General features: G+C 36.5%; 1 protein-coding gene across 4 annotated transcripts in view; it reads left to right on the forward strand.

The window, feature by feature from the left end:
- PARD3B (par-3 family cell polarity regulator beta) overlaps positions 1-21,650 on the forward strand; it is a 600,416-nt gene that overhangs the window by 417,721 nt on the left and 161,045 nt on the right. For 3 of the 4 annotated variants that reach the window (XM_081312947.1, XM_081312948.1, XM_081312949.1), the window contains one exon: positions 16,178-16,477. The exons of the other annotated variant lie outside the window; for it this stretch is intronic. In XM_081312947.1, coding sequence (XP_081169073.1) covers positions 16,178-16,477 — 300 coding nt within the window. The remainder of the gene's footprint in view (positions 1-16,177; positions 16,478-21,650) is intronic. 4 annotated transcript variants of the gene reach the window in all.

Here is a 21,650-nt window from a genome sequence, read left to right on the forward strand (position 1 = left end):
CCACTACAGTCAAGTCCAATTCGCAATGGTTTACAAGCTATATTAAAACTGATTTAAATATTCACAATAAGCTTATTACAGTCAATAAACCATGGCATAATCAAACATAATAGAACAACACATAGATAATCATGTTGAATCATTATGTTATAGTGATGGCTCATTCTAGAATGTAAATGATTTATCAACAGCTTGGTTTTTAAAAAAAATTCTAGATGCATCCAAAGAAAGGGCCAGTCTGATTTCCACCATAAGACTGCTCCAAAGGATAAAGCAGTTACTGAAAAACAGCAATTTTTGGCTTCAATCCCCTCCCTCCCCTTTACTTCCTAGGGAGCTATTAACTGTTCCTTCCAATATGACCATATAAGTTGGGCTGATTCCAGTTGAAATAAGTGTTCTGGGAATAAGTAGGTGCCAAGCCATAAAGGACTTTATAGGTCAAAGCCAACACTTTAAATTGTACTCAGAAGCTAGTGCAAGGCCTGAGACATAAGTGTGATATGATCCCAACAATAGGTGCCAGTTAGTATTCTGGCTTAATTGTAGCTCCTGAATGTTTTTTAAAAGCAGCCCTGTGTAGCAGCATTGTGTAATCTAACCAGGTAGTAATGAGAAAGTGAATTACTATTGCCGGGGTGTCTTGCATTAAGTAAAACCACAACTGGCACAGAAGACAAGGCTGTACAAAGGAGCCCCTAGGCACAGCACACACACTCCCATGTTGCCTTACTAGGAGCCATGAGTTCAGAAGAATCCTCCAGTCACAGATCTATATGGGCAATCCCCCCACTGGCACCTGTGATAGACAGGCAATATTTCTGTCTTTTAAGGCTTCAACTGAGCAACCCTTCATCAAAATTAAATATTTTAAAAGAAATAAATTAGGATGCCTTTCTTAAAATTAGAATTCTTTAAATGTTAGGCACTGTTTTACAAATCCCATGTTTGATTTCAGAGTCAGAGTGCTCAGAACCTGCAGATCTGCTTTGGAGCTCTTCTAGTTGCTAAATAAAAGATTACAGTGACCTTCTTGAGGAGAACATATGCTGAAATCCTTCCTTCTCAAAATTTTTATCCCGATTTAATTATTTTTTTACAAGTAAGGTGATGAATGCTCAAAATACTCCTTCCTTCTATTTTCCCCACAACAATCCTGTGAGATGGGTTGGGCTGAGAGAGAGTGGTTGGCCCACAGTCAATCAGCTGGCTTTCATGCCAAAGGTGGGACTAGAACTCAGAATCTCCTGGCTTCTTGCCTGGTGCCTTAACCACTAAACCAAACTGGCTCTTTTATGAAAACGGAAAGAGCTCACTGTATTAATGGACATGCTATTGTCTTACAGAAATTAGGCTTATATACAGAAAATAAAAAAAGCAAAATATAAAGCTAATCCTTGTTTTCTGTAGCTGTATATCTGAAGAAATGAATGTTAGTCTTGGGGGTCTAATAAATTATTTCAAGTTTGTGGTTTCCTTGAATTCCACAAAGCCTTGCAAAGCTCAAGAGTTATCCTGCATTGTCTTTTCAGCCCTGAGCATTGCCGCATGCTAATACGCTTTAAATCAATATGTATCTGTTTGATATTTGAGAAAATGAACTTTAATATTGCAGCTGTGGATACTTGGCATAAGCTAAATTCAGATCCATTTTGAAAAAAACATGGAGTAACTGAGAAATCTAATTTTAATTTACTAATGTTTACAATGCTTTATTGTATTCCTCCCCTCCTCCCAAAAATGTGATATGAAAATTAATATTAGTGCATGAGACACTCTACAAGGGTGGGTTCCTTTCTGAAAACCTTTTAGACCTGCAAACTATCTGTTCAATCTGGTTTGCTCAGCCCCATGTTCTATCCTGGGCAGTACAGGATGCAAAGTTTAATAAAACCCCATTTAATGAGATTCCTTGCCCCTGTAGTCAGATTAAATCCCAAAACCTTAGTACAGGTATTTCTTTACTATCCTTTTTATGAGAATTTAGGCCCTGGTTTGCCTATACCACCCTCTGGTAGAGATCAGGTTTTCAGTGAGGGAGAGCTGGTTTAAGCCTGCTATTACAAACAGAGTTGCCAAGGTTTTATCATCAGCTATTGTCATAAGCAGCCTCAAGATGTCATAAACTTGGAATGATATCACTAGTAAGTCCTTTTGTCCTAATTTTATTTTTATTTTTATTTTATTGATATTGTTTTATTTTCTCTTATTTCTTCTCTGTTGTTTTCCTCTTATACTTGTAAATTTTAACTAGCAAGTCTATCTGGTGTTTTCATTGCTCTTATTGTATTTAGGGCTGCTGTTATGTGCTTTTTTTTAATTGTAGCTTGTATTTCCCTGGACATTGACAATAAAAAAATGCATGGAAGATACAACAAAAACAAATTCTTGTGTGGCTAATTTTCAAAGAATGTTACCTCATTTAAAAACAGAAGCAACATGAAAACCTGTGCCTTTATTCTCTAGATTGAGACAATCAAGGCCATAATCCATAGAGCCAGTTTGCTTTAGTGGTTAAGGTAGATTAGAAACCAGGAGATTGTGAGTTCTAGTCCTGCCTTAGGCAAGAAAGCCACTGGGTGATTTTAGGCCAGTCACACTGTCTCAGCTAAACCCAACTCATACATGGTTGCTTTGGCAAAAATAGAAGGAAGATGGAGTATTAGATATGTTCTCTGTCTTGAATTACTTATATAGTAATAAAGGCAAAATAAAATCTAAAAAAAGTTGCATGTATTTATGGAGTAAGTCAGAACTACCATATGGCTGAATCAGAACAAATAATCCTACATTATTATGAGAGTGAAATATTGTCATTATTTAATTCATAATGTTACCATCAGAATAATATTCTCTATCTTGCACTCCCACATATTTTGCTTCATATCTGGTAAGGGTTAATTCCTTCCATTTCCTGAATATTCCTGACTTAGCAGCACTCGGTACTGTGGTTTAGACAAAATAAAGTGTTGGATGAGATCCCAGTTTTAATAGTTCCAATTTATTATAACCATTGAACCCTGATCAGATCACAGCTTGGATGAGGTCCCAGTTTTTTAAATGTCCCAATTTACTCCTGTCTCAGAACTCTGATAAGAATACATATTTGATTGAGGCACTGGCATTTTTTAATCCAGTTAATTACATTTAGATACTTATTAGATCATAGGATAGTTATGATATGTGCAGTTTGGGCGGGGGATGCTAGACAGGGCTGTCAAGTCAAGGTCATAGTTTTATTTTATGCTGACTACTTAACATGTCAAGTGTCCAGTTTCCAAAATGAAAGCAGTAAAAGTTACCAAAAGGATAGATTATATGCATAGAATTGATTTGCAATAATTCTCATTCACCCTGTTATAATTCTGTGGCCATACATGCCAGAATGCATCCACGTTCCTAATTCCAGCTAAATACATACATTCCATCATTTGCAAAACTACCACAACTTCAAATACTGCTTAGTCAAATATTTAAATTGAAGACATTTTTTCTTGTACTTAAACCACTTTTGTGCTGATGTATTTCATTGCAGATGTTTGACTTTTCATCCCTTACTTGTCACACTGGACATCTTTTCAAAGTAAATGATGATTTGTAGTAATTAGAGACTGGAAAACAATAGGGCATCCGGTAAGATTCAAGAGCTCTAAATCACTCAATTTGTTGGCGTCCTTTTCCAACAAAAAAGGAAAAAAGCTTTGGAAAAGAGGGAGTGAAACCATGCTGTGAAATTAATTTATAATAAACCTTTTGTGCTATTATATATAAGACAATTGTACTTTTAAACTTCTTGGGAGGGTCTCTTTTTCCAACATTTCTCCAACCACATAGAATTAGTTCACTACAGACAATCTTTACTGTATACTTTAGATGGGGATGAAAATATTTTTTTCCCTAGTCAGATGGAGGGGATGGTGGGGTCAAGTAACGGTACCCAGCAGAGTAGGTGTACTGCAGATCCCATCAAAACATAATGGACATCAGTTTGCGGGACCTAGAAAGGATACCAACTCTTTTGCAATTCCTGTCCTCTGGAATTATCCCTTCTCAGAGATTTTAATGTCTCCCCATCCTTACATCATTCAGGAAATCACTGAAGACCTGGTCATTTTCAGGGGCCTTGGAACAGGGCGATTGTGAGTCCCATTTTGTTTTGCTTTGTGTTAGTATTTTTGCTGCTCCAGTTAGTTGTATATCTAACTATCTCTCTACTAAGCACCCAGAATTACTTAGGAATTGGGCAGTATACAAAATAAAAACTTGCATGTTTTAAATTAAAAAATGCTTTTGATAATTTACCTTGCTCATCATTCCTTTGATAATGCTTAGGAATGTTGCTGTCCTGATTATTTTTGGAAGAGCATAATTCCACCAATTTGCTGAAAGAACCATAAACCTTGCTCTATCTTACCCTATCTGACTTCTCAGCCATATGCAGTGTATATTTCCTCCTCCAGGTTTCCATTAATATCTGCCAAAGAATTTTGAAATGTCTTTCATAAATTGTGAAAAATGTTTTGTTTCCTTGACATTGTGAAAATAGCCAGTTACATATTAAATGATGTTGGTAGTTAGTCCTGAATTGCTTGGTGAGCCCCCCAAAAAAGGATGTCAACTACAAAGCTCTTTTCTTTTTCTTTTTTTTGCATCAGGGCTGACAGATGTGTGTAAGGATACTATGTGTATGATATGGAGAAGACAAATTCAAACTTAAACTAGAGAGGGTTCATCTGATGAGGACTGATACTGAACATATACTTATATGAAATATATGATGATATTGCTTACAATTAGGAGTCATGTTATTACAAGGGGAAAATTCTGTTATGATTATGATCTCCTTATGATTATGAAACAGGAAACCATGGTACCCTGTAGGTCCCAGCATAGTTTCATTTCCTGCCAGGGTTTATCAAGTCAATGTCAGAATCTTATAGGTCTCTTTCTAGGTGTCTGAGTGTGAGCCTATCTGTTTCCTTCTCAATTCTTTATCTCATTCCTTTAACCAGTCCCTCTGCTTATTTCTAATGATCCAATATATTTGTCTTCCAGTTACTCCTTAAACACTTTCATAACAGCCCTATCTGTGACTGACTTGGAGATAAAATAAATTGTTCTGAATTACAGAACATACATACATACATCTCCAATCACAATTTTCAGCACAAAGTACAAACACACACAAACATACACAGACTCCTAGCTAAATATTGAGATTGGTTCCATATTTGGGATTGGTCCCATATTTCTGTCCAACCATCATCTTACACTTCCCCTCCATAACTGATTTTGGGTACTATTGTTCTATTGCAGTAGTAATTCAGATACCCATATATTACACATTAAGAGTTGGTAACATCCAGCCGTATGTTGGCTTGCTTATAAATCTGCATTAAAGCAGAAGATTCAGTTACAGTTTTGGTTTAGATTTGTTAGTTTAACTATCCAACTGTTGACTTTTCCAGCTTCTAATCACACACTGTACTTACCTAGGCCTATAATAATGAGATGTCATATATTTCATTAATAAACTTATCAAGAGGATAAAGTTACTGTAGAGAATGAAGAAGATGGCCTTGAGACAGATAAGCCAGATCGATTGTCAGAGCAACAAGGAGAAATGTGTGACTCAAACCCAAAGCAGTCTGAGAGGAGGAGGAAACAATTCAGATGGATACCTCCTTCTACATATTCTTACTAGAAGAATATAAGAAGGAACCTTGGTGGAGCAGTGGGCTAATGTCTCCTTAAGTAACACCAGCTGCCTGCAATTAGTGCAGGTTCGCATCCCACCAGGCTCAAGGTTGACTCAACCTTCCATCCTTCCGAGGTAGGTAAAATGAGGACCCAGATTGTTGGGGGCAATTAAGCTGACTTTGTAATAATGCCGCTTGGGGTGTGTGTGAAAGCCCTAATAAGCAGGCATATACATAGAATGAAGGCTACTGCTAAGTTTGTAAGCCGCCCTGAGTCTTTGGAGAAGGGCGGGATATAAATGGAATTAAAATAAAATAAATAAATAAACAGTAGGGAGTAAAGTACAGTGAGATTTGCAAGATTCAGTTACTAGCCAATATGATAAAGTATTTTTAAACTTTCTTTGTCTGATGTACCCAGTTGACAGGTATTAACAAAGTTAAAATACATTTATTAGAATCCTCTCAGAACAAAACACAAAGTTTCTCTTACTCGTGAATTTTGGTTATTGTTTAAAAAATATATTGGGTGCTTTTTCCAAGCTTGAAGTGTTCCAAGCATGAAACGCTTGCTCCAAACTCAAAATAGGGTTATTTTCAATTCAGAATATTTCTAGAATGAAATATTTCAAGTGTAAAACAATTATTTCATGCTTAAAACAAGATTATTATTTTTTTGAATTTGAAATATTTCAAAACTTTCATGCACGTCTGCAGGCAAGCCTAGGCATATGAACATGTAATAAAAGAATATTCACTTTGGCAAGGGATAGTGCGACTCTTCACTTCATTCCATCTGGTCTGTTGCACATGCCATCTTTTATCTTTCTTTTATTTTTCATTGATTTTATTGTAATTTCTTTGTTTAATTATTGTGAGCCACCTAGAGTGTTGTAAATCAGATCGCATACAGGTTTAATAAATGACTATGATGATTATTTACTCAAAATAACACTTTATTTTATGTTACAGGAAGTCCTTGGCTTATGACTAGTTGCTTACCGACTATTACAGTGAACTCAAAAAAAATCTTACAACCCATCTTTGAAATTATGACTGCCTGACTACCCCTGCAGTCACATGAACATATTTCGGGTATTTGACAACTGGCTAACATTTATGACCAGTTGCAGTCCTATGACTGTACTATGCCTTTTTCTGTAAAATTGGTGATAAAATTGAATTTGGTCATGTGATGATTCTACTTATGAGTCAATTATGTTCATAGGTTGAGGACAACCTGCATAGATAAAATTGATTCAATTGGTATTTTTTACAGAAATATATAAGGAACAGATGACCAATATTTTAAACATCCATTTATAAAGGGTCTGGAAAACTTAAGTGAGCCCAGACTTTTCAATACATACAAATAGTAGAACTCTCACCCCTGCTTTGTTGATTGTATTTTAAGGCAATCATAATATATTACACATACTGGACAGCTTCCTCAAAGGTCCTCAGAGGTCAACTATTTTTCCTTTATGCAACTCTTTAGTTTTATGCTGATCTAACTTTAGGTTGCTACATAATATTACCTTTTGGAATCTTGGCAAGATACAGAATTCTTAAACTGGAAGGAGCGGTATCCCCCTTAGATAAGAGCCACCAGACACCAGAAAAATTGAAAGCTGTTGTCTGACATCTCGGAGTTTTTTCCACTGTGGAGAAGATTTGCAATCAGGCACTTGTATATAGTTTCACTGAATGATGACTGCTATTGTCCATATCTTACATTTTCTCTATTTTTTCCCCTTTAGTGATGGCAATGAATGACATGTTATATATTGATAGAACTCTATGCTTTTCATTTGGCAAATCTCACCAAATCTAATCACTACTTTTGCTGTTCAAAAATGTACTAGATATACTTGAAATGGCAGGCTTTTGTAATTAGAGAAACATGTCCCAATGTTCTATGCAACAGCCAGACTCAAATATTTTACCTCTTATTCTAAGCTTTTGTGCTCATTGTGCTCTAAGAGGATCAAAAGAGGTAAATAGCTGGGAAATACATTGAATGGGGAAAGAATGCATGAATGATTCCCATCCAGTTTGCTGTGACCAAGCATAGAAAGCAGCTTCTTTCAAATTATTAAAGCAGCTGTATCTTTTTCTACACTCACCCAGTTGCCACACACATGTACGTGAACAGACACTTTTAATTCCCCATGCAGTTCCTTCATCAAGGAGCAGTTTATGCAGTTTATAAAGCAATTTGCTCTGTTTTAATAAACAAACAAACAAATGCCAGCTTGGAAAAATCTGCCAGAGTTTTTATAATTTGAAGAGAAAGAAGGATTTTGATACAACAATTTCAAAAAAATTTCACAACTCTAACATGTGTTAGAAAGAAGCAAACTTTTCTCTTCCTTTATGATCCATTTACTTGCTGCTTTTGACCTCCAGTTCAAACATAGGAAGTCCTCAGATAACAACTGTCCTGTTTAACAACTGTTCAAAGTTATGAGAGTACTGAAAAAGTAATTTTACAACCGGTCCTCATGCTTACAACTGTCACGGCATCCCACTTTGTTCAACTGAGCAAAATCTATTGAGAATCCGACAGTAAAACTCACTTGATAACCATGGGTGATTTATGAAATGAATATTCATTTAATAACTGCAGAAAAAGTGTCATCATAAATCTGGCATGGTTAACAATAGAGTTGCCAGTCCCAGTTGTGTTTGTTAAATGAGGATTACCTATAATTTCTTTTTGGTATATTCTTAGCCGCAAGAAAGGATCTATACTGCAGATAGGTAAATAAATAAATGTCCACATTACCCACAATGTCATCATTTTAAAGAAATTAACCTGGACTCCTAGGCCACTTTGTTTTAAAGGCTACCAAGCTTCTATACTGATAAAAATCAAAAATGTTTTGTAAAATAAAATTAGGAAAGTGATTCTTAAACCAGCAAATAAAACATGACAACAATAATACAGTTAAATAGACAAAATGTGCACAAGGTAGTTCAAATATTGTTAACTACAAATGAAAGTGTGAACTAAAAATACAGACCATAGATGAAAATGTATTTTTTTCCCAGGGAGAGATAAGAAACAAGAACAAATGTAATTATAATAACCCTGTTTAAGAGTTAATCATGGAGAAATTCACATAACCTAGTACTAACTAACCAAGTACAAAATAACATTGTATTGAGGAAGCAATTGTAGATTGCATTTATGTAAGAGGGGAAAAAATAAAAACTTTACATTTTTCCCACTCTAAAAGAGAAAATTGTGGTGTCCCAATTTTTACTTTTGTTCTATACCAAGTAACAGAACTAACAGCAAGACTATCAAACTTGAAGGGAAATAATAAGTGAGGTGAATTATGTCATTGTGCTGATCGGCTTCTCCTTCACTCCAGGTTTAAGTATTTCTGAAGTTTTAGAAGAAAATGCAACTAATCATAGTGTTATTAAGAAACCTCCTCAAGGCTTTCCTTGTAGAACTGTGTTAGCCACTGACAGTATTACTATCCAGATTTTTGTATTCATTTCTACCTATTCATTTCTTTCACAGTAGCATAAAATTAATGGAGAAATTTCCATTTGCTAAAATGTAATAATACTACTGGTAGTACTAGTCTTTATAGAAACCAAACAAAGAGCTCTCCTTGCATCTTGGGCAACTAGATATCTTTACAACCACTTCTTTTCAAAACTCTAGTGTGAGAAAAATTGAAGTATTCTGAAACAATAAACAGACTAATGCAGTTTTTAAAGCTAAATTAAGAGCTTTCATCTTTATAAACGCAACTCTCTCATGGAATATATACGAGATACTCATCTTTCTATCCTATATACCATGTGGGTGAGAGAGAGGAAATGAGAGTATAAAAAGTCCAGTTAGTTTTCAACACTCTCTTCAATTGTTCCTCTCCCTTTTTTATCGGTACATTGATTTGTCCACGAAAGTCCATAACAGTTGTTATAGTGCAAGAACGCTCCAACAAGAATTTTGTTATTGCTGCTGAAAAATTCTAGGTTTTAACGTTCCACATACTTACCCATGTGCTTGTTCCAACAATACACTGATCAGACTAGCAGGAATTCCTCTTTTCTTTTTGCTGTGTGATCTTTCTTTCATCTTTCTTTAAGGGTTCTTTAGAGAATTAAGTCTTTTTCTCAACTGTTCCCTAATTATGACTTGAGATTATTGCATTATAGAAATAAAAGGAAATGCTTCTTCTTTATAGTTAACTGTTGTAACATCAAACCCTATACTTGATTCAATTGCTGTTTGGTTTCAATTCCTGCTACTTTCCAGGGATTCCTTCCATTTGAAGAATATCTCCTTTTCTATCTTGGAATCTGTTCTTGTGTCTGAATGATAACAATAAACATGTTGCTTATTTATCGTTAAAGATTGAATATATCCATGAGTGTTCTTCTCTTTTATAACTGATATAGACGTTCATCATGGATATCTTGTGGGCAGGATTGGGCTTCAGGTTTAGTGACCATGGTTTAGAGCAGGGCTTTTCAACCTTTTCACAGATTGTACCACTTTTAGAACATGACAATATTTGAGTACCACCAGTGCTTAGCAAGATGTGAAAAACTTGATGACTAAAAAAAAGGGAGGGGGAATTTTGGGTTTTACTGATTATACTCATTTGTTGTTATAGAAGTGGCTAGTTTATAATATTATGCAGTGTTTTTTTTTTGTAAAAAAAAAGGTGCCGGAACTCAGAGGTGCTGTCACTGGGAGCAGTGCCGGTGTCTTGCTACGGCGTCGCTACCCGTCCTTTGCACCCCCACCCCTGTGGCTCGGAGCCCCATGCTGCGGGGATTCCCCTCACCAGAGCCACCATGGGGATTCCCCTCCCCACAGTTGCCACGCCGCGGCCTGTGCTGAGTCGAACCCTGACCCAGAGCTGTGTTCCTCATGGCAGTGGTCTCCGGCGCCAAAAAGCTGATGGCCTCCAGCACCAGCACTCGTTCACTTACTGCCCTGTCGCTTCCAAATGCAGTAAGTGAGTGAGCGAACAAGTGGCGTTTGGAAGCATTTGGAAGTGACGGGGCAGTAAGTGAGTGGGTGAACGAGTAAATGACGTTTGGAAGCGACGGGGCAGTAAGTGAGCGAGTGAGCAAGAGGCCTTTGAAAGAGACGGAGTGAGTGGGGGAGAGACTGAACAAGGTGACTTTGAAAGAGACGAAGGAGTGAGTGAGAGCATCTGGAGGCTTTTGTGAGCAAAGTGTGAGTGAGTGGGGGGGCTTTTGCGAGCAAAGGGTGAGAGAAAGGGAAAAGTGAGGGGGAGAAGGGAAAAAGAAAAGGCACTGACTTCTGACTTCCTCTGTTACAGGAGTAGAAGGAAGCATTAACATTGAACCTCAACTTTTTGCTTTTCTATAATATTATAAACTAGCCATTTCTATAATAATAAATGAATCTAACCAATGAAACCCAAAACACACACCCCTTTTTTTTAGTCATCAAGTTTTTGACACCTTGTTAAGCACTGGTGGTGCTTGAATATTGTCATGTCCTAAAAGTGGTACAATTTCTGAAAAGGTTGAAAAGCCCTGATGTAAATGCAGCCTAAATTGTTTATTGCCATCCTATTTACAAATAATATCTTACTTACCTAGTTGAGATGGTGTAGTTGGGCAGCAGGGAGGGGTGGAAAGTTCCTGCCTTCGCTGCAGACAACTTGCCTGTGCAACATTGCACAGTGAAAGATTGTGACTAAACAAAATTTTAATGTACAGATAATACCACCGGAAATTATTTTAACCTTTTTAATAAATGTTGTTATTGATGTTAAGCTCACCATGGAAAACATCATATATTGTTATGTATATACTAGGTTAATTATTTAAAGACTGAAGTGCAACATAACTAGATTCTAAATAATCTATTTTTCAAAACACACAACAGTCCAAGTAGTAAAAGTAAAGTCCAAATTAATAATATTTCATTAAGAATTGCTTAATTTAAAGTGGTTTAGTTGTAATAGATGGTTATAGATTCAAAATTTATTTATTTTATTTTATTTTTATTTTATTAGATTTATATACCGCCCTTTCCCGAAGGACTCAGGGCGGTTTACAGGGCATTTTAAAATCACATCAATACAAAATACAAAAGTTAAAAAACAATTAAAAGATTAAATTATCCCTGCAAATAGAACAGTTAAAATAGTTTTCAAGAGTATTTACAAAAGATACTATTTTCTTTTCTAGCATCAGCTAAATTAGACATATTACATTGAGAAAAATGTTTCTCATTTCTTTCCTGTTACCTTTATTAATTTCATTGCAGAGATGTTAACATAGGAAATAGATTATTTTGTTATCTAATTTTACCTTCCAAAAGACAGAAGCAGATGAAAAATGTGAGGTTCTTTCCTGTTGGCTTTTTTGAATTAGCTGTTTTAGATTGTAAAAGTTTAGTTCCTAAAGAAGTAACCTTGTAAGTAATTTTAATGTCCTCCTCTAATGCAGGGTAGGCAACCTTGGCTCTTTTATGACTCAAGGACTTCAACTCCCAGAATTCCTGAGCCAGCATGGCTCAGCTTGGAAACCTCTCTCTTTCCCCTCAGCGTGGCTGGCTCAGGATTTCTGGGAGTTGAAGTCCATGAGTCATAAAAAAGAGCCAAGATTGCCTATCCCTGCAATAGAGGGAGCTTTTATTTTTTTTGCAAAAAAAAAAGGTGCCGGAATGCTGTTCTGAGCGTTCTATGAGAAAAAAAGCCCTGATATTATGGAAAAGTAAAAAGTTGAGGTTCAGTGTTAATGCTTCCTTCTACTGCAACAGAGGAAGTCTGTTCTTTTTCCCTTCTCGCCCTCACTTTTTCCCCCTTTTTCCTCCCCAATGTGTCCTACTATTTCCTTTTGTATTTTATTTTATAATCTAATAAAATACTACAAACTGTAAAAAAGGAAAAAAGTACCAGTTTTAATTTCTTTGGTGGCTGTTCCTTTGCTGAATCACTTTCCCTTTGCACTGACAAATGTATGATGAATTTATCCATGTTTATTAATGTGCACCACTATCAGCTAGTTCAAGGGTCTTCAAACTTGGTACTTTTAAGACTTGTGGACTTCAACTCCCAGAATTCCTCAGCCCTCATGGCTGGTTGCGGAATTCTGGGAATTGAAGTCCACAAGTCTTAAAGTTGCTAAGTTTGTAGACTCCTGAGCTAGCTGGTTGGCCCTTCTTCCTCTCTCCCTTCTGAGCTCTTCCATAGTGTAAGAATGCACCCCTCCCAATCCCTTCCCTGTACCCTTAAAGACACAGGAATCAAGTGCAAAGCAAGAAAGACTCACAAAATAAGAAACACAAACTCCGTTTGTTTTTTTTCTTTAAGCTGCCTCAGGGGTGTCACGTGTCACAATGTTGCAATTCTAGACTGAAAGGCTCCAGCAATTGCAAAAAGCTTTAGCTTTAAATTAAGCCTGTTTATCTTCAAAGAAAACTTTCTAAAAGCCATAGACAGATTCAATTAAAGAGGGTAAAACTAATTACATTTGTTTAAAGGGATTAAACCTTTCCTGTTGTCTTTTTTCCCTTCCCCTGCCCAAACAACCTCCTTTTATAGCCTTTCCTCACCTCCCCCGCTTTTTCTTCAGTTCACCTCCAGCTCTGAGCTGCTTCCAGAAGCACCAATCAGCTGGAGCCCTGCTGGCTCCTGGGGCTTCTGCTGAGCCCAGACAGTCCTGCAGCTGCAGCTGCCTCTCCCGCAGGCTTGACTCGCTTCGGCTTATTCCCCTCCCCTGCTACAATTGGCTAGCAGTCGCGTACCACCTGCCACATGGCAAAATACCACCACGTACCACCGGCTGAAAAGCCCTGGTTTAGAGAACAGATTTTCTGATATTTTGCCAGGAACCGTGGTTGATCATAATTGATCCTTTGTTCATGCCAGCTTCAGATTGGTCATTTTTTGAGTGTTCATTCCTGATTGGTTCTTTCTGCTAGGTTCTGGTTGACTCCTTGTCCAGGCAAGTTTCTGATTTGCCCATTTTGGCCAGCTTATTCCTGATTTGTCCTGCATTTGGACAGGAATTTGGTGTGGCACAGAATCACACACTTAGTTACTTGTATTGCAGAATCTTGCCTGAAGGTCAAAGTTATGAATACTAATACTATTTTTACTATAGGTAGCAGAATCTTGCAAGTCTGAATGGCCCTCTCCACTGTTACTTTTACATTCAAGAAAACTAGGGGCGGTCAAATATGAGATGCTCAAATTACATTTCCTGCTTTGGACTCAAACTTCTCTTGTTTGATCATTCTCTTGGTTGCAACTCTTCTCCCTTTTTCTAACAGCCTATTGCATTTAGTTTCTAGAGAAAGGGGCTAGTGTGGCTTTCTAACACATGGAATACCAAGACTTACCTATAGGTCAGAGAAGACTATATGTGAGCCAGTGTAGAGCATTTCAGTATTTACAATATGTGTGTGGTGGAAGGTAGTTCTAGAGTCACAGGAGGGAGGGGCTCCTTCCCAGAGAGCAAAGAGACAACAAAGCTTGGAATCCTTGGTAGGCAGAAAGAGAGCAAATGTGGGAAATCGCGCCCCCCCCCCAGCAATTCACAGAGTACTGTCTAATAGTATACAGAAAGTTGCTTTAGTCTGGCAAGATTTCTATCTATAGGTGGACAATAATAAAGAACCACTCAGAAGTACACTCCATGTGTCGTTCTTGTTTTTGGAGGGCTGACAGCATGCTATATAATTATTCTGTTGAAGATGCATTAGGAATTCATATATAATCCACATGCAGACATATGATCCAAACAACTACCCTATAGAGTGCTGGAGTCAGTAAAGGCATCCTGTACACACGCTATGAGTGCCATACTATGATACGTAGGTTGCAATTGTAAATATGCGTTCACTTATATGTACACTTTCATTTTTAAATACACTAAAGCTTACAAGGTCCAAAATTTCAGTCTGCTTTTAATAGAATACAGTATGCAAGCATTCTGTAATCTTGATTATCTGACACTAATTTTTCCTCATGGCAGCTTGTACTGCTTGAGCATCTTTTCTGATCCAGGCATTTTCCACGTCCTGTGCTAAATCCCTTTTTGTTCTTATTTTTCATTCATGTCCTGCTGCACGGTTCTTAATTTTTTCCCTGCTAGAAAAGAGATGGTTTAACATTTGTTATTCTTTTACCATTTTTATACATCCTCTATAGGTGTTTGTTTCCAGGAATATTTTCGTGAGCTGCTGAATTTAATAATGGTGAATAAATCCTGACTTTTTAATTGGCAGCTTTCCTGTGCTTTAATCCCTTCTTTTGCTTTTCATCCTTTGCTCTCTATACACCGGGCTCATCTTGCTACTCTGATCTGTTCTGCTGCTTTAATTACATAGTGAGGCAGCTGAACATTTCAGTTTCTTATTATTAACAGTGCCTTGTTTAAAGTTTTCAATCATAAAGCAAATGATGATTCATCTGAACTTGACTATCTTTGAAATTATACCTGGGTGTCTTCTTACATTTCCTAGTCCCAACAGATTACACAATAGCACTGATTATTAGCAGCATTTGTAATAGCTCTTAAAGATTTATCATAGTGGAATGCTGTCAGTAATAGCATTTAATTCACTTATGTCTACACAATTCATCTCTACTGGCTTCTGTTCATTTCTTCACTGTATATTGTCTCTCTGATCTCCACGTAACAAGATATGATGTCCCCAAGTTACGTGTTAGGACAAAATGTAGAAAATGCTAATGAATGGCTTTGGGTCCTTGACTTTTTACTTCACTAATTGCTATTTGCATTTGTGCGTCACATTGCTATACTTCTCACAAATGAACTTAATATAGATGATTCATTAAACTGGGAGGAAAATATGATAAAAGTGGCAATGGCAATTTTGGCTAGTTCAGAGGCAAACAAGAAAAATATATTTTAGAAGATATCCATATTTTAAAAGGGGCTTCATTAGATTTACCTTGAAGTCTCAGTGTAACTTATGTTTGTGCAGTGGTGAATGTATATATACTGTCGGCATTTTGCCTTGTCTCTGAAAAAACTTGGAATGGGACTAGAAGTTTATTGTTGATAATTATAGTGAATTTGTGTTTACTTTGTCTGCTTAACATCTGCTGCTACAGAGAGCCCTTATTTAGCAACCGCCCTGTTTAGCAAACATTTGCAATTATGACAGTGATAAAAAAATGTAACTTTGAGACCAATCTTCACATTTATGAGCCTTGCAGGTCTGTAAAGCAAAGGAAAGCGGAAAGATGATTGTAAACACAGTTGTGGTTTCACTTGACAACAGCTTTGATTAACAACCAAGTTGCCAGTACCAATTGTGTGATCACTAACTGAAGAACACATGTATTTTCTGATAATATGATTTTGAAAAACAGATTATTATCACTGGCATTTAGCTTGCATATTAAATTGATGTAATCAAACTTCAGTTGAGTAGGATTCCTGTTTTATGCCAGCAGTACGTACTGACATTGGGTTGTTGTGTCTCCCAGGATCGATGCAAAGCATCAGGAACTACGTCAGAAGCAGATCAGGGGACTTGCTGAGTATTCCACAGTTCCTATGGGAGCCCCACCTGATCTTGATGATGATGAGACAGACCCAAATTATGCACGAGTGAATCACTTCCGAGAAGTATATCCAGTTATCAACTCCTACCAGCTTTCTTCTCCACCTGTTTCTGAAGCTTATGGTGGGTGCAATAATCCTGCAGCACCTCTGGACAGGGACCACTTAGAAGGATTATATGCAAGGATAAACAAGCCATCCCACCAGCATGCTCCTGTTGAGAGGTAACACTCATGCCATGGGGGAAAAATTAATGCATGTTTGAATATTTTTAAACGCAACAACCATATTATATTGACGTGGTAACTATATTCTGTTGTGAAGAATTTAAGTTGAGTATTTTTGGCAATGCTTTTCAATGATGTACTCCTGCAGTTTTACAACTGCAAGTGATATTATGTGAGCACAATGAAGAAGTTGGAACAGTTTGGAAATGAATCACTGGATGTGTTTGTGAAGAATCAGAGAAGCATTCTATACATCTTTTTTATGAACAGAATGCTTCATATACATAGCAAGCTTTCCACGCGCATTCGAATATGTCTTCCATATCTCCTTCTCTCCTTTAGCATCCTCACAAATGAAGGAAAGGTGTTTTTACCCTTGAAATGTATACCTTTCACCATCATTTTGATTAAGTTGGGAGCTTCTCCTGAGCTTTTGCAGTCCATTCTATTTTCAGTGAGAGGAATTTCTTACCTTGCCCTTTTACCTGTGCAAAGTTGCAGGATTTTATTACTGCCTCAGCCAAGTACAGCACTCACAATCAATCTTCTTTTTTCCCCTTTTCCCCTTCTGATATCCCATTGTTTGTGATGATTTGTTAATAGTCAATGTCACTTTGGTCTCCACCTCCCAAACACATGCATACCTACAACAGAGAGAAGACAGTCCAAATGCAGATTTAGCAATATGGTACCATGCCCCCAAGTGCTTCAGAAGGCTTTCTGATGCAAATTTCCTCCCCAGGCTGCCATGATCACAGTTTTTGTAGTTTTTCACTAGAGGCTTAAGGCTGTATAGCCATTGAAGTTCCATGTCAACATATTCATATTCTCTCATTCTGAAGTCATTTGCTTTGGTGTTTTTTTTTTAATGAAGAGGGGTCCCCTTGTTTACAATGTATAATTTTACTCAAAGGGGCTGAATGATCTTAGATGATCAAGAATTTATATTTGCTTAAAAGGAAACAAAATAAATTTGCATCATTAGTAGGTTCATTACTCAAAGTCATTATGAAATTGAAATTGTTATCAAAAGGCTCTTCTTTCACAAAGAGACTTAATTGACCTGCCTCAAATTAAATTTCAGTACAAATTAAATAGTTTTCTTTCTGTGCTCTGAAGTCCTGTACCCTAACAGACTTTCATGTTCAGGATTTTTGGGAAAGGGGAATGACATCATTTTATACCCAATTTCTTAAAAAAAAAACCTGGTTGCTTATACACTTTTTACTATGTAAGTTTACAGTTTGCATTTTCCATATTCTATGATGTTATATGCTTTCAATTAAGCCAGAGGAAGATCTGAGAATGATGGCATATTTATGCAGATTGCAAAACATAGCTTCATAAAACAAATTACTTTTCAGGGTCTTTTGAATAATAATCAGGGAGAAAGGAGCCATTTTTAATCCTTAATGTCAAATTTCTAGGATGATAGCATTATTATTATATGACTGAAAGAAAGCATGCATCCCTAGTCACAGTCATAGAACCATAACAATGAGATTCTGAAATCTGGCATTGGAGATTACAAAAGCTGTCTTTGATGTGGCTTCCTATGTTTAGAGAAGACACTTTTGAGGGAACTCTCCAAAAGTGCAAACGAGACAGATAGCTGGAGGCAACCGAAGAGGAAGAACTCACTACTGAGATGTGTGGAACTGTTTGGGGGGAAAAGCATGCTTGTTTATCTTAGTTTTTGAAATCAAAAAACTGTATTGAACTGAGTTTTTTTTTCTTTTGGAGAGGCAACTTCAACATTTCTTTATAGCCAACTTTATTTCAATTATTGTAACATTTTAAATGTTTTAGCTCCCTCGTAAATATTATGAACAATATTGCTCATATTATAGATATAAGCTTTAGTGTATTAAGCCATATACTATATTACTTATATAATTAATTACAAAAGCTGACAAAGATGACTGATTGTGGCTTAACTTCATGGTCCCCCCTCATCTGAGAAATCTGGATAATAAAAGTGTATTCATCCTATGATGCTTTTCATAAAGTATTTTAAATCATGGACTTTCCTTTATTATAATGTTGGTTTTTGAAGTTTTATTACTATTTGTTAAGTTTTTGCAAGTGTTTAAAGTGCAAATGTTTTGAAAATGCCATGGGTTTTGAGATTTTATTGAGTTTTTATTCTTTCATGGTGCTTAATTCAATAATGTTATAAAGTTCATTTTACAGACATGATAAAATGTTGGGTTTTTTTGTAAAATGATTGGTTGGGGAAGATTGCCCATTCATGAACTGGTTGCTACATTTAAGTGTGGAGAAGTGAAACAGCACCCGTTTTAAAGATAGTCCTTGAATTACGACTGCAATTGAACCTTAGAATTAAGGTTGTAAGACATTGCGGACATAAGTCATGGCACCCACATGACCTAAGTAATTTTCTGGCCTGTCTAATCGTAAACTCAGTGATCGCAAACCAAATTGGAATGGGTGTCTTTTGCCAAAAACCAGCAAAAACATTTTGAATTGTGGCTGTTTGATCGCAGAACACCATGACCAGTCATAAAGCTAACCCACCTGTCATGTGATCATGTGACCAGGGAGGATTGGCACAACTATTTATGATGGTGGAGTTGCTTTACAGTGCAGTTTTGTGAATGTCGTAACTTTGAACAGTCATAATATGAACAGTCATTAAACAAGAACTATCTGTATAGAAAGTGAGGCTTCTCAGGCTAAAAGAAAAAAAAATGGAATGCGAGCAGCAGCTGTGTCTAAGCCTCAAAACACAAAACATTTGAATACAACATTCTCTCGTTCCCTATCCTCTGTGTGTGCAACACCCCCCTATAGCATCCACTTATTCTATTCATGCATCTTCTGTAAGGGCCATCTATTTCAAAATCATTTTGTTTCACACAAACAAGTCTAAATGTGCCGTCTTTATTATCATAACATTGGGATGTGGATGACTGGTTGTAGTATCATAAGCTAATGTCTTTCTAGCATATTTTATTGTGTGGATTCAGACAACTTTTTACCATAGCCACAATTTTGGAAAACTAGATATAAATACACAATGGTTTGCTAGGTTAGAATCTTGATCTAAGAAAACTGCTTGTAGTAACCTTCTGATCCTTAAAAATATATATTCTTTTTTCCCCCACAAACTAAAATCTTCAACAAATAATTACTTTAAAAATGAAGAAAGCTCCAAGAAAGAAAGAGTAAAGAGTCAAAAGAGGACAATAGAACCTTAAACGAGCATGTTTCAAACTCAGCAACTTTATGCTTGTTGGAGAATTCTGGAAGTTGAAAGCCACACCTCTCTCTGAGGTTGAGAAACGCTGCCTTGGACTACCTTTCCTAGTGAAATACTCCTGTCACACCTGATCAGGTGCAAGTAGGGAAAGCCCCTTCAACTCTGACTTGGGTTCAGATGTAATGGTATTAGACACATGTACAGGAAATCTGATCTCAACTCATGGTTTAAGTCTAGAATGGAGATGCAAATTTCAGTTTACAAATTATTGCTTTTGTTTTCTGTTTAAGACCCTCTCCTTTTCTTACCACCCTGTAGTTCTTTAATTCGCAATAGAATCAGGGCAACTGGATGGAACTGAGCATTTACTGACCAGATGCCCTTCCTGAAGCCACGCGGAGTTCCCAGCAGATATTTTTTCTTTGTGCCCCAGGAGAGAAACATCTATTATAGCTATTATTGTGATGCACACAAAAGCATACCTGATCCAACTAGGTTCACTGAAAAATTTGAAAAGTTGTTGCTGACAAGGACCTCCCCACCCCTATTGAAAGATAGTTTTAAAACAATTCACTGATATTTATTTTAGAAATGTTCATTTCTCTGTTTATATTTCAATTTTAGACAAAACTCCACAATGCCCTTTAAACAAAAATAGATTTTACTTCCTCCAAAAGGCAGCTCTGTAATAGGAATTTTAACTTTTTATGTCTGTGCACATTATTTTTTTTAATCTGCCATTTAATTTTAAATGCTAATATGAATGTGAGTAATTAAAAAGCCAAAATTGACTATGAGGTTAGTAAGCCGCAAGAATGGGAAAAGGGAGATCATTATGCCTCTGTTCATGGATAGCTATTGCAAAACAACTGATAATGTGCAAAATGAAGATTTTATAAGTGGAATTTTAAATCAGTGGTTAATGGCTTGAAGATTAATTAAGTGGAGTTATACCAAAGAGAACCTGCTACAATCTTGTTTATAGGCCAGTCACTTAGAAAGAGAAAGTGCAGGAAAGCTATGCTACTTCCATTTTGCAGACAAACAATTTAGAGTGTTTTATTCCTTGAACCTTTTGATTACCTTTCCAAAATGCATAGGTTTCTTAATTAATATGTGCAAGGTCAGAAAAGCTTTAATGCAGAATATGTTAAGATAAGTAACTGACATAAAACAAATTATAGGGCTTTGAATTTATTCTGTGACCGGTATTGCATTTCCTAATCATGAGTGTTCTGGGGATGGTGCAAAGAATGAAAACATTGCCATTTGTGAGAGCTACAAAAATGCAATATCCCTGGAATGAAAGTGCTAGCTTGGGGAAAATATTTGGATTTCAAGGCAGATGCATATTTTATGTCATTTTATTTATTGTGCAATAATATGGCTGTCTGGAAAAACCATTACAATGAAGTGTTCATTCCTAGACTATATTCAAACATGCACTTCGCCACAAATGTTGTGAGTATATTGAGTTGTGGAAGAGTAACTGTAGCAGCAAAAGAAATAATGCATATTTGTGGCAGAGTTCTTTCCATTGTACAATGTGTACATTTCTAGTTGTTATATCCATATTTTGGCGCTCTGCTTTTCCAGACCAAACCAGGGAGCTTAATTTTTTTTGGTTCTTCAGTGAAGAAATCATTTCTCTGTCCCGTCATATTTATTATTAGAAAAATTAACAATTAGAATTTCATGGCTTGGTTATATGAGGGATGAATGAACAATTTGCCATTCCAAATGTAGTTTTTTTCTCTTTCTCTTTGATTCTGTACCTATCCACAGCACAGCCAAACAATGGGTTTGCTCAAATTGCCTTTGAGTAACTCTATGATGCGGTAAATAAATGATAACCATGAACGCTAGAAGGCTGATACTCCTATTCCCCAAAGGGAAAGTCTTTGTGGATGTGAATTATAAACCAACTCTCTTTTCCATTTATCAGAG

The sequence above is a fragment of the Vipera berus genome (genome assembly GCF_964194415.1).
Source record: "Vipera berus genome assembly, chromosome: 1".
Lineage (NCBI taxonomy): Eukaryota > Metazoa > Chordata > Lepidosauria > Squamata > Viperidae > Vipera > Vipera berus.